Raw genomic sequence first — 16315 nt, 5'->3', positions numbered from 1 at the left:
TTTCTGAGCTGGCACCTAGCTTTGAATAAATTTTTTCGAGCACTGATTATTACATAGTATCATTCTTTGTTGTTATTATTATTAACATTAGTACCAGGGCCGTAGCAATAACGGGAGGGGTTAAACCTTCAGGTGTCCAAGGGTAGCAACATATTAATATTTTAGACCGCTAATAATAATACTAATGAGCAGTGATGGCGATTAGTGAGGGAAGAGCAGTTGCGCCCCTGTTCTTGCCAGTTTTTGTCCCATGCACTGTAGCATTCTAATGCTAAGGTTTGTCTACCAAGAGTAAGTAAACTCACCCCCCCCCCCGCATCGGCGCTACTGGTAATGAGTATTGCTTGATGTTAGTGATTATATTTGATTGACAGAATTAAGTTGTCTTGCTGCCACTTTTGGTTAATCGCGACGATGTGGATGAGTGATGATGTGATGAAATCGATGAAGGGACAATTACAAAGATCGCCCATGCCCAGGCAAGGAATCGAACCCGGGAGCTTATATTTGAAAACATTAAACAGTTTACAATTAATCAAAAATATGTTTCTTTTAAACAATCTTGTTGTGTGTATGTATCAATGTGCAGCTCTTAACAACAGCATTATTATTATTCATTATGCTTACTGCTGGAGTGCATTCAACTACTGAAAAAAATATATCAAAATATGTCTGAATTTTCACTATTTGAGATTACATACAGTTTATTATTGCTAACTGCAGTGTATATTTTTGAAGAATATTGAAAAATATGTGACCATCCATTATAATTGTTGATTTTGATTATGTAATTATTGCAAGATGTTTATTAGACCAATGTCAGGGGTTTGGACCCGTTAAACCCTCCCCTTGCATGCGGCCATGATTAGAATATTATTCTACTAAAAGTTAAGGTTTTTTTTTTTTTTTACTTGGAATCAACTGTTGTCTTTTACATAATAAGGTGTCCTGTTCATATTTGCAGGAGTATATTCGTACATAGATCCACGTCATCAAATAAGAACTGTGGAGTATGTGGCTGACAAATATGGCTTCCACCCCAAACTGTCCAACTTCCCTCCGCCAGTGTCCGACACTCCAGCGGTGGCAGCAGCTAAGCTCCTTCATTTGACCTTGAAGCAGAAAATCACAGCTGAGCATGCGCAGATCGCAAGAGAGAGGGCAGCACTGGCGAAGAAACGTGCCGCGTTGAATCCTGGGAATTCTCAAGATGGCCGACTTGTATTGGTGGCGGGACGGTAATAATCGAAGCAAGAACTTTCGAGAATAACGTTACAAAGATTAGTGTTAGTGATCAAAATCATACTAAATATTTAGTATTGTTATTGTAGAATCAATTCAAAACACTTGGCAAAAAATGATTAGAAATCTTGAAATTAACGTGTGATTATTCTGTTAAACTTCATTGTAGCAAAATTATATTTCAGTAAAACCAACACAAATTAGTTTTAATTTATGTTACTATTGATTGGGGATTACTAGAAATGTTATTACAAGTTTCGTATTATTATTATTTTGTAATATTATTAGTTTCAAGGCAAGTGAAATGTTTTGAATTGTTCTCTTTTTAAAAACGGCTCATATAAGTTTTCATACCTCAATATTTGTTCATTGTTGTCATAATTTAAATGCGATTGCCATCAATTGTACATAAGTATTATTGAAATGTTATTATTACAATATGAGGACATTATTAGAGGCTTGATTGATATTTTTTGATACAGCTAGAAGATTTTATTTTATCTTGCCGTTTCTATTGTTGGACATTTTCTAAAGAAAACATAAAATGAATTTTCTCACTACCTACGCAGCTATATTACATTAATCATGACATTGTGTGTAAATGTATTTTTGTCTTTCAACATTGTTTCTTCCGAAGTTTATTTAAAGAACAAACTTTATATATCACGCATTCTTCCAAAGAAAATATTCGTGGTGTGTGTATGTTGATTTTTATGTCAATATTCAAGCTAGTATAATTTAATTTTTATTATTAAATAAGGATTTGAATCTTCATATTGTATCAGTTTTTCATCAAGTTGTGAAACTTTTATATTATAAAATGGTACCTGAAATGCGTATTACAAGGAATGTCAAATATTGTTACCTTGTAATACAGTACTGAGTTGTCATGATTGTACGTGCATATATATATATATATATATACATGCACACACACAAAGAGTTCGTTATAATAAAAGTAACAAAGTCAAATCTCTTTTTTTCGTTTTGAATATTCCGTTGTCATTAAATCTCTTCTGGAGTCTTGAGAGCGTCTACTCGCTTCATTAGTGCTACGTACAATATGCTTGTTTCACATTTCTGAGAGATTCTCTGAAGATCTTCACGTATGGGGTAGGAGCTACGATGAAGGCCACGAACTCCTTCTTCAATCGCCTTTTGTGTCTACCAGTTATTTCACTTTTTGTCCCACTTTCGTTACATTGGACTGACTTTCTGATCAGCAGATTCAGGATATTTTCCCGCCTTTGCGTAGTTGACAGAATGTTATGCAACCCGGAGAACACTAAAGTTGTGCTGGCTAGTCTGCACCACAGGAAACGTGATTTAAATAGTCTCAGGTAAGCTGGCACCGTACTTGAGTTACATTAAAAATGATTTTAATAGAATTACCTAGCTTTGTTAAACCCAAATTATAATACGACAACATGAGAAAGAGATGTTGCGGAAATAATTCAAAATAAATTTGTCCTCTACCTGGTGTTCAAATGTAAGCATCTCTCTTGAAGACATAAGGATGAAGCAGCAAATCCATTTCTTATTCATACTGTGAACAGCCAGCAAAAATAGTCATGTGGCAGGTAGTGGGGGTGGAGGTAGGGATATTTTCCGGAGGGTATCCACAATTAATATGCCCCAAAATACCGTGCAAAAATGTGTATATGGGTTATAAGATATTTTGTTTATGTAGTTTAAGGTTCGCTGGGGGTTGTGGTGATAAGGATTGGTTGATGTGTAAGGAAAGTCCCATTTATCGAGATTTCGTTAAACTAGAATGTATGATACTTAAAAATTTTAAATTAACCGAAATTACTTTTCCATGCAACGTTCAGACATGCAAAGTGGATATTATCTATAGATAGCTCGCCAGGGGTCTCGTGTTCGAACCCCGACCTGGACATGGGTGGTTTTTGCCAGAGTTCCTTCATCAATTTCATCATTCCTCATCGTCGTGATTAGCCAAAAGTTGCAGAAAAGCTATGTTAGATAACAAGAACACAAAATTTCGTTTGAGTTCATTTACTTCAACTGTGAACTTGTGCGACACGGTTGCAATCATTCAAGTAAAAAATCCTATTTTCTAGTGTTTCTAGCAATACGTATGTCAAACAGAAAAACGTTACAAAGAAAAGTTGTTTTCCCTACAAAAGTTTGTATAGCGACATGCTCTGTATGTTGCGTATAGTATGTACATCTCGATTTAACTTCATTTTTGTTATTTAGATTCACTTCTCTGCCACTTTTGGCTAATCGCGACGATAAGGATGGCTGATGATACGATTTAATGAATGGACACTCACAAAGAACAACGATACCTAGGCCTCGATTCGGACCCGGGAGTAGGGCATGGATGTCTATATCCATAACAATTATTTTAAAAGTGGCAGAATATTACACCATATTAAAATATATTTATGGATATCGGATCTGTAAAATTATCGATAACTTTACCTAAAATATATGTGCTTTAAAATGTAGGCTGTTAGGTTCCATTTTGGCATGAAACGTCATTTCACTGACTTCAACTGACAATATTAACAGAACATGAACAGAAAAAAATCATGTAATTCCATATCCGGTCTCTAATAATAAGTATGCCTAATCTTCCAGCCTTACCAAATCGCTTATCATAATATCCACACTGACATCTATTAGCCACTTTCTCTACTGGAGAGTCAGTGTTTCTGTATGGCAAGAAATTATTTCAGCTAAGAAAAATCACTTCGCGCCTCAGCAATCTTCTTCCCAGCTCCACGAAATTCGGATATCCGGTCTTCGAAAGATGCCAAATCCCGGAGCTGGAGTCTGGGGTGGAAGATCTGTCTCAGCATCCCGCAGGAGTCAGACGGTAAGTTTGGCAACAGTGTGCTCTCTCCCCCTCTCCTCCCAAAAGCGACGGGTTTTGCCCTAATGCAGAATTCTCTGATCTACGGCCGCCGGGCTGTGGAGTACGAGCTGGAAAGGGGGAGAGGGGACAGTGATGGTGGATCGAGGGAAATTTTTCTCTCCGAGGGAAAAAAAGGGATTTTATTAAAATGTGTGTGGAGGTTCTTCACTAAAACTTTTGCTGAAGTGTTTTACGTTAGTAAGTATGAAGGGGAAGTTTTCATTAAGACTGAAAAAAATCCCACAGAGACGTGACTTTTTTCTTAGGAGAGGGTTAATTTTATTCTTACGAAAGGGGATTTATCTTAGAAAAGGGAAATTTTAATGAGAAAAATGTACAGTGTGAAGCTATCCCCGTGCATTGCATCGTCCCATGAACACATGTAAGAATGTGTGCGGCCAACCTCTTTAAGCACAGCGCGCTACGACGACAGGGGTCCCGGGTTCGAATCCTGGCCTGAACATGGATGTTCTCTGTGAGTGTCCCTTCATCAATTTCATCATATCATCACTCATTAATCTTCGAGATTAGCAAACAGCGGCAGAAAAGCGAAATAAAATAAACCAAACCAGACTCAGGTGTGGATGTAAGGCTCTACACATTCTCCATCCCGGCTACGCTGGAAGCTGGGCACAAAATCATCCAGGATTGCCCCCCCCCCCCCAAGTAAAGATTGATTAGAGGTTGCTGAACTCCAGAGCAGTTGGGCTACGCATAGGTGTCATTTGTGAGTGGCCCTTCATCAATTTCATCATCTCATCCCTCATCGTCGCGATTAATCAAAAGTGGCAGAAAAGAGAAGCAAAATAAACCAAAATAATCAACCTAGAGTAACTTTATCAATGTAGAAACATCGTCGCAAAAATCTCCACCCAGAGAATTTTTAAGATAAGAAATTGTTTTGTAAGAAATGGGAAATTTTCATCTTCTTGGAGGGAATTCTACAGAAAATAAGGTTGGCATCACTGACATGGGAAGAGGGGACCGCACTGCAAACGCAAACTGTGCGTCTAAAGTGAGTAGTCCAATGGGACCTGAAGGGACGGAAGGGAGGGAGGGGGGTGGATGCGGTTGCGTCGGGGATGAAGGGGGGCATGGGGGGAAATCAGCGCAGTGCGGTGCGGGAGGCTAGACTTTTAACCTTTCTTCCCTGGAGATGATAGAAAATTGTATCTATTGCCAAAAAAAGTATCCTGCATCGTACGCTTTATCCCAAGCCAAAGCCTATCCTTTGATCCTTCCGCATCCGTTGGTTTCTCTCTATCCAATGGTGATTTTGAGGTTGCCAGGTTTGAGCTACGATATTAGGGGCCTCGAATTTTTGGCAAACGCGAAATGTTAATCGTTGCTTAAAAGTATTTATGTATGTGAAATGACACATTCCAAATAAATTTTTATGTAGTCGAAAGAGCAAATCTGGCTTAAAATGCGAATTGTGGCCTTTTCGCAAATTTCAACACATTTTGTGCTTGAAAAACGAAAAATATCGCAAAAATCCAACATTCTTATGTTTTAGGCTTAAGAAATAAAATTACCATAATTGTGCATTATAATGTGCAAGATTTCCAAAATTGCACCCCCTCCCCAGAACTGTGATGTATTATACATGGAATAATTCCGACAGTTACATGAAACGACGTGTAGATGGGAATTTCCCACGATTATTCACCTTCTATCGAAAAATTTTGCATTACCGAGGAAAGTGGCGTGGTTTTGGCGGAGATCGAGTGTGCACATACCGTCACACGAACACCATAAAATCGGTAACGGTATTTGCCGTGCGAGAAAGTATATTCTAACATTTGAAACTGTCACGTGCATGTGTAGACCAAGAACATGTAATCTACAAATTAAAATACTAGTTTGAGCCCAATGGAGGTTTAAATGTAGGAATGTTTTTCAGAAAATTTCGCTAAAATAAAAACCAAATATTCGAAAAAATAACACCACTCTTTGAAAAAAAACTGAATAATCGATTCCGTAGAAATCACGAATAGTTTGCTTTAATTGTGACTATGTGACTAGGTGCCACTCAATGAAAAGAGAAATACAGTGAACTCCTCTCATAACGTAATTGGTTCACTATATATCCGAAGTTCTCTAAAACCGAAATGTTTACCCTTAATCTGAATTGACGTCAGAGAAAACACTTTACGCTTGTTCCTAACACAATATGCTGACCAAGGCAGAAATTTATTTTATTTTAAAACATAAACTAAACGTAACGTTTCAACCTTCTAGCAAGGTATTCTTCAGACTCTGTACCAAGTACAAATGAAACAAGGTGCAAAACAGAAAGATATATATACACAAAAATCACTCCCCTCCAGACACAAGATTATTAGAAAGTTGTTTCTGGAACATTGCAGCAGGTGACCTTCCCATGCCAACTGTACTTTCACCTGACAGGCGATTTAGCTAAACATTTCCTTTCATCTGGAAAGTGGTTGGACTCTTTATCTCACGTTCTTTTTCCTTTCTTTCTTCATTCCTCTTCCTTCTTTTCTCCTTTTTCGCTCTTGTCCTTTCCAATCTCTATAACTCCTTCATCCATTCTTTGTTTATCTTCAGTCCCCCATTCCAGTTCTTTGTGTCTTCTTCCCCTTTCTTCTCGATTTCCTTGGCCTCTTTCCATTTCCTCACTAGTATTCTCTTCTCCCTTCCTATCTGCTTAGCCTCATCCCACTCTATGTCATGTTCTGTTTCTGTCGTGTGTTGAAATATCGCATTTCTCCCTATGTTGTTTCAACCTGTCTTTCAGCCTCTTTTTCGTTTCTCCTATGTACACACTCTGACATTCTTTACACTTCACTTCATAGATAATCGCTTCATCTTCCCTTCCCTTCCTGCACTGAAGCCAATAAAATAAACAACACACTCAGTATTGGTTACCCACAACCACACGAAGATAATAAGATAGTTGAAGATTATATTTTCACATGCTATTGACGTTCGTAGCACAATATATTTAGGATATCGGGAAATAGGTATAAGATTCCTCGTTGCACAACATGTGAAGTCAGAAGGCAGGACAATCCAGACACACGCGAACGCTGGAGTCCTGGGGTACGATGCACTGTTCCGGGAGAGGCACGGTCCTTGACTGAACACAAGTGCACTGGTTGACCGGGTTCGAATCCCGGTGTGCAAAATTCAGGAATACAGTTCAGTAGATGAAAGGCACGTGGGCAGTGGGGCGGGCGAACACAGGGCAGTCCATGAAGAGACAGTTCAAGTAGCTTTAGCAGGCCCCAAAATATGCAATGTCCAATGGCAGTCACTGATGGGGGGGGGGGTTATGACAGCCCCCCGAAAGTTCAAAGCACACGCCATTCCATTCTTCCGGCACACATCTTATGCCGACACCGGAGAGAGAGAAAAATGTTGCTGGTTGCATACGAGAACGGAACTGTACGTTGCCGTTGCATACGGTATGCAAGGTATCCAGGGTTTGCGACGACTCAGCCATTCCAAGAAGGGGGAACACTAATATGGCCACTGCTGGGATGAAACTGTGCAGAGGTGGCCTGACAGGTTGCATATCCACAGGGGTGGGGTCTCAAAACGGGTCGTTGACTGTACCCGGAAAGTTCCAATGTGTCGTTAAGATACACTGCCTGGCAGGACAGAGCAAAGAGGGAGTATGGACATGAAAAATGCTCATGTTTCTTCTTAAGGGGGGTTAGAGCTGTGGGGGGGGGGGGGGTTGCTCTGTACCATTTCATTTTTTCAATGTTCAGGGAGATAGGTCGTACTGGTGGCAGTAAGTGACGAGATCCATGACAGCAGCAGGGGCGTCTTGAAGGGGAGAATCCCTGGCGATTTCAGCTCTCGCACCGGTGACACTACACTGCTGGACATAAACAAAGAATAGAAGAAGGTGTTAGAAAGAGTGGAAAGGACAAGGGCGAAAGGGGAGAGAAGAAGGAAGAAGAATGAAGAAAGAAAGGAAGAAGAACGTGAGATAAAGAGTCCAACCACTTTCCAGATGAAAGGAAATGTTTAGCTAAATCGCCTGTCAGGTGAAAGTACAGTTGACATGGAAAGGCCACCTGCTGGAATGTTCCAGAAACAACTTTCTAATAATCTTGTGTCTGGAGGGGAGTGATTTCTGTGTATATATCTCTTTCTGTTTTGTACCTTGTTTCATTTGTACTTGGTACAGAGTCTGAAGAAGACCTTGCTAGAAGGTTGAAACGTTACGTTTAGTTTATGTTTTAAAATAAAATAAATTTCTGCCTTGGTCAGCATATTGAGTTTTTCATAGCATGGCAACAAGGCTTAATGGTGTTAAACTTCTTAACGTTTTCTTTTCAAAACTTAACTTATCTGACGAGCATAGGATGACCCTCGCCTCGACATTCAGTAACTATTTGTACAATTGATATAAATATTTTGGAGAATTGCAGCTAACTAAATTGAAACACTGATAAACGGTTTGGAGAGTTTCAGTCAACTAAATATAACATTAGAAAGCTTTTCGGAATGTTTGGAGTATTTCAGACAACCAATTGTAACATTAGAAGTGAATGGAGTATTGCAGCAAACCAGTGGCGGATTAAAGACATTCTCTCGGAGGGAGCGGACACTCATTTGGGTGGCCCCACACCCCTCCAACTTTCGGAGCCCAGCACACTTCCCTCACAAACTAAGATTCTACCATATCTGTCATAAAATCACTGTCTTAACTAAAACGTTGGAGGCTAAGCCGTGTGTCATGTTTTTGCCCCCTCCCCCCAATCCCCACCAAGCGACATGAGTGCGGTTACAATTACGAATTGCACGCTTGTAATGTTGTTAGGTCAGAAAATCCACATCGTGAGGCTGATGTTTATTGAAAGATATTCGCATTCTACAGTAAGACATTTAATGAATGTGTATTTAGCACACATCGAACAATCAAGATACATATTCGACATCCATATTTTTGTTCGCCGCCTGTCTCTCGTCGCCCCCAAACTTCGTCATTCTTATCTTTGTTTCCCCCTCCCCGTCTCTCGTCGTCCCTCTATCCTCGGTGGCCCCGGTCTTTCGGCATTCTTATCTTTTTCGCTCCCTTATCATTCGTCGGCCCTATCATTCGTCGGCCCCTTTTATTCCGCTCTTGTATGTTTCTTAATTGACACTACGTGTGTTACATCTAATTCCAAAAAAGTCACCCAAGACGCCCCGTTAAACCCGCCCTTTCAGCCAACCAAATCTAACATTGGAAGTGAATGGAGTGTTACAGACAACCAAGCCTTACATTAGAAGTGAACGGAATGTTGCAGCCAACCAAATCTAACATTGGAAGTGAATGGAGTGTTACAGACAACCAAGCCTTACATTAGAAGTGAACGGAATGTTGCAGCCAACCAAATCTAACATTAGAAGAGTTTGGAGTGTTGCAGCCAACCAAGCCTAATATTTGGAGTGTCGCAGCCAATGAAATCTAATATTAGAAGTGAGTGGAGTGTTACAACCTACCAAAATCTAACAATGGAAGTGTTTGGAGTGTTCCAGACAACCAAGGGTAACATTAGAAGTGAATGGAGTGTTGCAGCCAACCAAATCTAACATTAGAAGTGTTTGGAGCGTTCCAGACAACCAAGGGTAACATTAGAAGTGAATGGAGTGTTGCAGCCAACCAAATCTAACATTAGAAGTGAATGGAGTGTTGCAGATAGCTAAATTTAACATTAGAAGTGTTTGCAGTGTTGCAGCCAACCAAGCCTAATATTAGTAGTGTTTCGAGTGTTGCAGACAATCAAGCCTAACATTAGAAGTGAATGGAGTGTTGCAGCCAACCAAATCTAACATTAGAAGTGTTTGGAGTGTTGCAGACAACCAAGCCTAACATTAGAGGTGAATGGAATGTTGCAGTCAACCAAATCTAACATTAGAAGTGTTTGGAGTGTTGCAGACAATCAAGCCTAACATTAGAAGTGAATGGAGTGTTGCAGCCAACCAAATCAAACATTAGAAGTGTTTGGAGTGTTCCAGACAATCAAGCCTAACATTAGAAGTGAATGGAGTGTTGCAGCTAGCCAAATCTAACATTGGAAGTGAATGGAGTGTTACAGACAACCAAGCCTTACATTAGAAGTGAACGGAATGTTGCAGCCAACCAAATCTAACATTGGAAGTGAATGGAGTGTTACAGACAACCAAGCCTTACATTAGAAGTGAACGGAATGTTGCAGCCAACCAAATCTAACATTAGAAGAGTTTGAAGTGTTGCAGCCAATGAAATCTAATATTAGAAGTGAGTGGAGTGTTACAACCTACCAAAATCTAACAATGGAAGTGTTTGGAGTGTTCCAGACAACCAAGGGTAACATTAGAAGTGAATGGAGTGTTGCAGCCAACCAAATCTAACATTAGAAGTGTTTGGAGCGTTCCAGACAACCAAGGGTAACATTAGAAGTGAATGGAGTGTTGCAGCCAACCAAATCTAACATTAGAAGTGAATGGAGTGTTACAGACAACCAAGCCTTACATTAGAAGTGAACGGAATGTTGCAGCCAACCAAATCTAACATTAGAAGAGTTTGGAGTGTTGCAGCCAACCAAGCCTAATATTTGGAGTGTTGCAGCCAATGAAATCTAATATTAGAAGTGAGTGGAGTGTTACAACCTACCAAAATCTAACAATGGAAGTGTTTGGAGTGTTCCAGACAACCAAGGGTAACATTAGAAGTGAATGGAGTGTTGCAGCCAACCAAATCTAACATTAGAAATGTTTGGAGCGTTCCAGACAACCAAGGGTAACATTAGAAGTGAATGGAGTGTTGCAGCCAACCAAATCTAACATTAGAAGTGAATGGAGTGTTGCAGCTAGCTAAATTTAACATTAGAAGTGTTTGCAGTGTTGCAGCCAACCAAGCCTAATATTAGAAGTCTTTCGAGTGTTGCAGACAATCAAGCCTAACATTAGAAGTGAATGGAGTGTTGCAGCCAACCAAATCTAACATTAGAAGTGTTTGGAGTGTTGCAGACAACCAAGCCTAATATTAGAGGTGAATGGAATGTTGCAGTCAACCAAATCTAACATTAGAAGTGTTTGGAGTGTTGCAGACAATCAAGCCTAACATTAGAAGTGAATGGAGTGTTGCAGCCAACCAAATCAAACATTAGAAGTGTTTGGAGTGTTCCAGACAATCAAGCCTAACATTAGAAGTGAATGGAGTGTTGCAGCTAGCCAAATCTAACATTAGAAGTGTTTGGATTCTTGCAGCCAACCAAGCCTAATATTAGAAGTGTTTCGAGTGTTGCAGCCAATGAAATCTAATATTAGAAGTGATTGGAGTGTTGCAAACAACCAAGCAGACTATTAGAAGTGTTTGGGATGTTGCAGTCAATTAATCTTATGATTCTGAAGAATTCACGAAAACGTTGCAGAACAGACGATACGATCACGAAATTGAAAACCTCCTAGACAAACTTGCGGAAACAGCACTGTTCAGACATGCTAACCCCGCCGACAAATTCCATACTCCTGCTACCTTATGCATGGATCCATATATTTCAATCTCGACTAATTTTCCGACAGGGTGGAGACAGGTTGTTGCGAGCAAACTCGGCATGAAACTCAAAAGCTAATTACTTTTGCACGAGTGCTTACATATGACAAATAATAGCATTGAGTATCCACACATTACCCAAATTATGTTTCCTTAATGTGGAAACTCGTATATATTTAAATGAGCTTCTATTACTCCCAACATTTGGACGAGGAGAGGTTCAGTGCTAGAAAAAAGATTGAGGAATACTTTATTTCCACACATTGATTTACTTACTAATTTCACTGGGAAGCTGGATGTAACAAATTTTGTATGGACTGAGGTAGTGCTAAAAAACCTGAAGAATGTCAAGATAGTAAAAATAGTTCCTGAAGTCGCTTGTTTAAGCTCTCACCCGATAGATCAATGGGCAAAAACATTTTTCAACTGTAGTTTTAAATGCTGTTCGCGGGACTCCTAACAACCGCAGTTAGAGGTGGTACTGAGAAGAGAATATTTGACTTTGGAGTGTTCACCTATTTGTGATAAAACCCTACTACAGTGTTCATTCATTGGTTGATTGAAATAAATATTCTGCGTGCGTCAGTCCTTGAACTCCTTACCACAACAAAAATCAGCACTGTCTCTGAGGACGGAAATCTTACCTATGTTAATAGATGAGATTGTAAAGAAGCATTGAGCTTCAACTTTTTTAGTACTGATAAAAGAACTAGTGTGCCCATTACTCATTCCGAATGTAACCAAAGATTCCCATTAGGGAGGTGAGGGCGACAGAGAGAGGGAGAAGAAGGTGAGAGACAAAGAGACAGAGAGAGCGAAGAGAAAGGGGGAGAGATGATAAAGGCATGAGAAAGGGGGCAAACAGAGAAAGAGAGAAAAAAAGAGAGAGGAGAGTAAGAGAGAAATAGAGGAAGAAATGGAAGATAAGGAGAGGGAGAGAAGAAGAAATTGAGAGTGCGAAACAGAAAAAGATAAAAGAAAAGGATGAGAAGAGAGAAAAACAGATAGAGAGAGAGAAGAGAATGGAAAGAAGAAGCAAGTTAGAATGGGTGAGAGAGAAACAGAAAGAGAGAGAAGAAAATGGAGGAGGAGAGAAAGAGGGAGGAGTGGGGGAGACAGTGAGAGAGAAACTGAGAATGAGAGAAGAGAGGGTAAGAGTGTGTGTGTGAGAGAGAGAAACATAAAAAGAGAGAAAAATGGAGAAGAGAAAGAGGAGGGGAGAAGAGAAAGAAGATAGATATGGGGTGAAGAGAGTGAGAAAAAGAGATAAGAGGAAGGGAGAAGATAATGAGAGAATCGAAAGGGGTGAAAGGAGAGTGTGAGTAACAGAGAAAGAGAGAGATGAGATAGGGGAAGGGAGAAGTGAGTGGGAGGAAGAAAGAGACAGGGTAGAGGAGAGAAACAAGAAGAGGGAGAGAAAGATTGATAATAAAGGACTAGGAGAGGTACAGTGAAAAGCAGAAGGAGACATAGAAGAGAGAGAACGAAGTACAGAATTATAATGAGCAAGAGAAAAGGAGAAAGGTAAAGTGAAGAAAAATAAAACGAATGACAGAGGGAGAGAGGAAAAGAGAAAGAGGTCGCCACAAACTAAAAATTACCTACTTCCAAGTGCACACTGTCCAAATTTAACAAAATAAATCTACAATCTCAAGATGACGTCGGATTCCAACAAACACCTTCTTACGTGCGCCCTCTACTGAGGTATTGGCAATAAGAAGCTCCTGCCATCTAGGGGCAGAAATCCGAAAGTCGTGGCGATACAGAGGAGAGGAAGGTAGTCAGACAAGTTCAGCTGTTCGCATTTTGTTTGTCTGGGCGAGGGACCTTGAAAAAGCTGTAAAGGAACTGGGATCTTTTGTATCGGAGCATTGTCCTTCAAGGTTCAACACTCGAGATTGAACAATGGTCGCCCATGTTTGCCTTTCGAGACGCAGTAACAAAAGATCGTGATGTTTATGACTCCAACATTGCTCCAGAGTATCGCCTCTGCAGATGTCGCCTCTCCGAACTATCGGGACTTTTAAAAACCAATCTCGACTGCTTCTGTTGACACATAATTCTATTGGCTCGCAGTGGGGCAACCATAACGCAAGTAGCACATCACTTGCAGTGTTCGGAAAGTTACTTTTAAAAGTACTTGAGTTACAGTTACTTGGTTCAAAATGTAACTGAGTTATGCCTGAATCAAACGGGACTAGATTTCTAGCTGGATTTTCCAGTTGGACTAATTATGTAGTACTTACTCATCTTCTAGCTTTCGCCTCACACGATACTTATTATCGTACTTCTCGATAGACTTTTGTCCCCACAAGGCATTGTGCACACGAGCGACTCTTTTTAATGAATTCAGATATGTATGAATATACAGCATGTCCACAAAAACATTCCGTGATTATAAACGCACACAAAATTTTAATTATGTATATTTCGAAATTTATGCCGATACCATTCGAAAGAACAGCTCAAAGAATTTTAGCGGATGCGTAATTGTTGGCGTTAACTACAACAATAGATGGCATAACAATAAAAGAATGGAAAAAATAGCCAAAAGTAGCAGAACACATTATAGGATGTAAGAGAAAATTAATGAAAATAGTCATGGACAATTTGCACGGTAATACTCATGGATCCCACTGTACACCCACCTCTGCTGCAATCCGCCGATGTGAAAGACCAGCTGATTTCAGGGCCGTAATCTTACCTTGTTTGCGTGGTGACTTGTCATTTTTCCCCATGCCTGTACACTGGGCGCAGTTACTGTACTTTAGTAATTGAGAATAGTCCAGATTACCTCTGAGACACGGCTGGAACACACTTTTGTAATCTAGCGATAGAGTGAAATCCATTACACAGATTATCCACTCACTATTCACATGATATCCACCAGGCCCGTACCCAGGATTTTTTTCAGGGGGTGGGGGCAAGCCCGAAACCTTAGTTTTATATATATATATATATATATATATATATATATATATATATATATATATATATATATATATATATGTGTGTATGTATGTATGTATATATATATATATAATTGTCATGAAATATATGTCAATTATTAAATAATGAATTAATTTATTTATATATATTTATATTTATAAACATATATAAACAAATTAATTTGCTACATTTATAAACTAGCAAATTAATTCCTTTAACGACTGGTTCAAAATGTCAAGAATTTAGATGATACGTGAAATGTTTCTAATAAGTTTTAGATATTTAATTATTACTTTTTATTAAAAATGATAATTACATTTTCATACTTTTATTGTATTATGTTTTTATAATGGTGTAAATCTATTAATGGTTTCTCGAAAGGAAATATTTCCTTATCAGAGTTGTAGAGATTTCAGCGCCCAGGACGAGGATGATTTTCGCAACCCCTGCACAGAATTGTCCCCCCCCCCCTATCTAGATGTATCTGACATGCTTAGACAGTGTACAAATGTTATGTGCTTACTCTTTTCCGCTGAATCCGAGAAAACTTAGCACTCAAGAAATGTGGAAAAGGACGCCATCTTTATTGAAGCCGTGTGTGTTATTGTTCACAACTGAAAATCGATTGCAAATTAAAGATAACTAGGTGGAGGGACAAAAAATGAGAAACTTTAAGAATACATTAGTTTCCTATTAAATTAACATGTAAATGCTATTCCCTACGAAAGGAGTTGAGAAATGGAGGAGAAATGACAGGTCGGTCTAATTTCTATGTTCCAGGGGCAAGGGTGACAATGACAACCACCTTCGCAGCTACGGCTCCATGTCTTACTAGTCCAATTTGATATAATTTTAAAATATTATCTATGACTGTAGAAGTACGTTTTTACCCCATGCTGTTACCAGCCCTAAAGAGAGAGAGAACAAGAGATGTATGCAACATACACACACAGGCTGACATCATTCTTTGTTATTTCTTCTTTGTATGTGTTTATGATGTTATTCTTAGTAAAGTATGTTTCAAGTCCAAACTAATTGCTTATCTTTGTTGTTATAACATAAACTCTTACCCTCGGAAAACTTTAATGGGGGAAACATTTTAATAGAACAAGATCGTTGGTGTGAAGGTGGAGATCCCCCTTCCGCCATGGGAATTCGTACCCTTAATGTGACCACCAAAGCTATGGGATTATTCTTATAATGAAGAACATGTCTAAATGTGAATTAACCACAAAAGAGGACATTTTCTCATCAAGACTGCAGTCCAAAAAAAGTCAAAAGAGGGAGTAAATATGGTGAACTCTCCTGACCAAATTGGAACATTTAGTAGCTTCGCATAAATGATTATACCCTCTAACTAACTCTCTAGCCATCTTAAACCCGAAGGTTCATGGCTGCAGCAACACAGGCCTTCCATCTTTCCCTATCTTGAGCAAGATCTATATACTATTTTCCATCCCTACCGATTTCCCTTAGGTCCATCTCAACGTTGTCCCTCCATCTTCGTCTTGGCCTTCCTACAGGTCTCTTACCATCAGGTTTCCCAACAAGAATCCTGTAAACTCCTCTTTCCTCTCCCATTCGTGCCACATGGGCTGCATAAAACTAAAATTACTAAATATAGTAGATTGCAGACCTGTGGAGTCTGCCTCTTTCCAGAGACAACCCATTCATTTATACAAGAAGAAAATCTAAATTCTAGCACAATCTTACAAAAATTATCCATGTTATTTTTG

General features: G+C 39.3%; 1 protein-coding gene across 1 annotated transcript in view; it reads left to right on the top strand.

Annotated features, from left to right (window-relative positions):
- The window catches only part of LOC146003158 (larval cuticle protein A2B-like), a 28597-nt gene extending 26414 nt beyond the window's left edge, over positions 1-2183 (top strand). Inside the window, exon 3 of the mRNA XM_083141340.1 lies at positions 965-2183. Within this exon, the coding sequence (XP_082997466.1) occupies positions 965-1242 (278 nt within the window). The 3' untranslated portion in view covers positions 1243-2183. The remainder of the gene's footprint in view (positions 1-964) is intronic.
- The last annotated feature ends 14132 nt before the right edge of the window (positions 2184-16315 follow it).

This window comes from Lepisma saccharinum, chromosome 19, assembly GCF_977018435.1.
Source record: "Lepisma saccharinum chromosome 19, izLepSacc3.1, whole genome shotgun sequence".
In the NCBI taxonomy this organism is placed as follows: Eukaryota; Metazoa; Arthropoda; class Insecta; order Zygentoma; family Lepismatidae; genus Lepisma; species Lepisma saccharinum.
The sequence above is the reverse complement of the archived record's forward strand: the minus strand, read 5'-3'. Positions and strand labels throughout refer to the sequence as shown.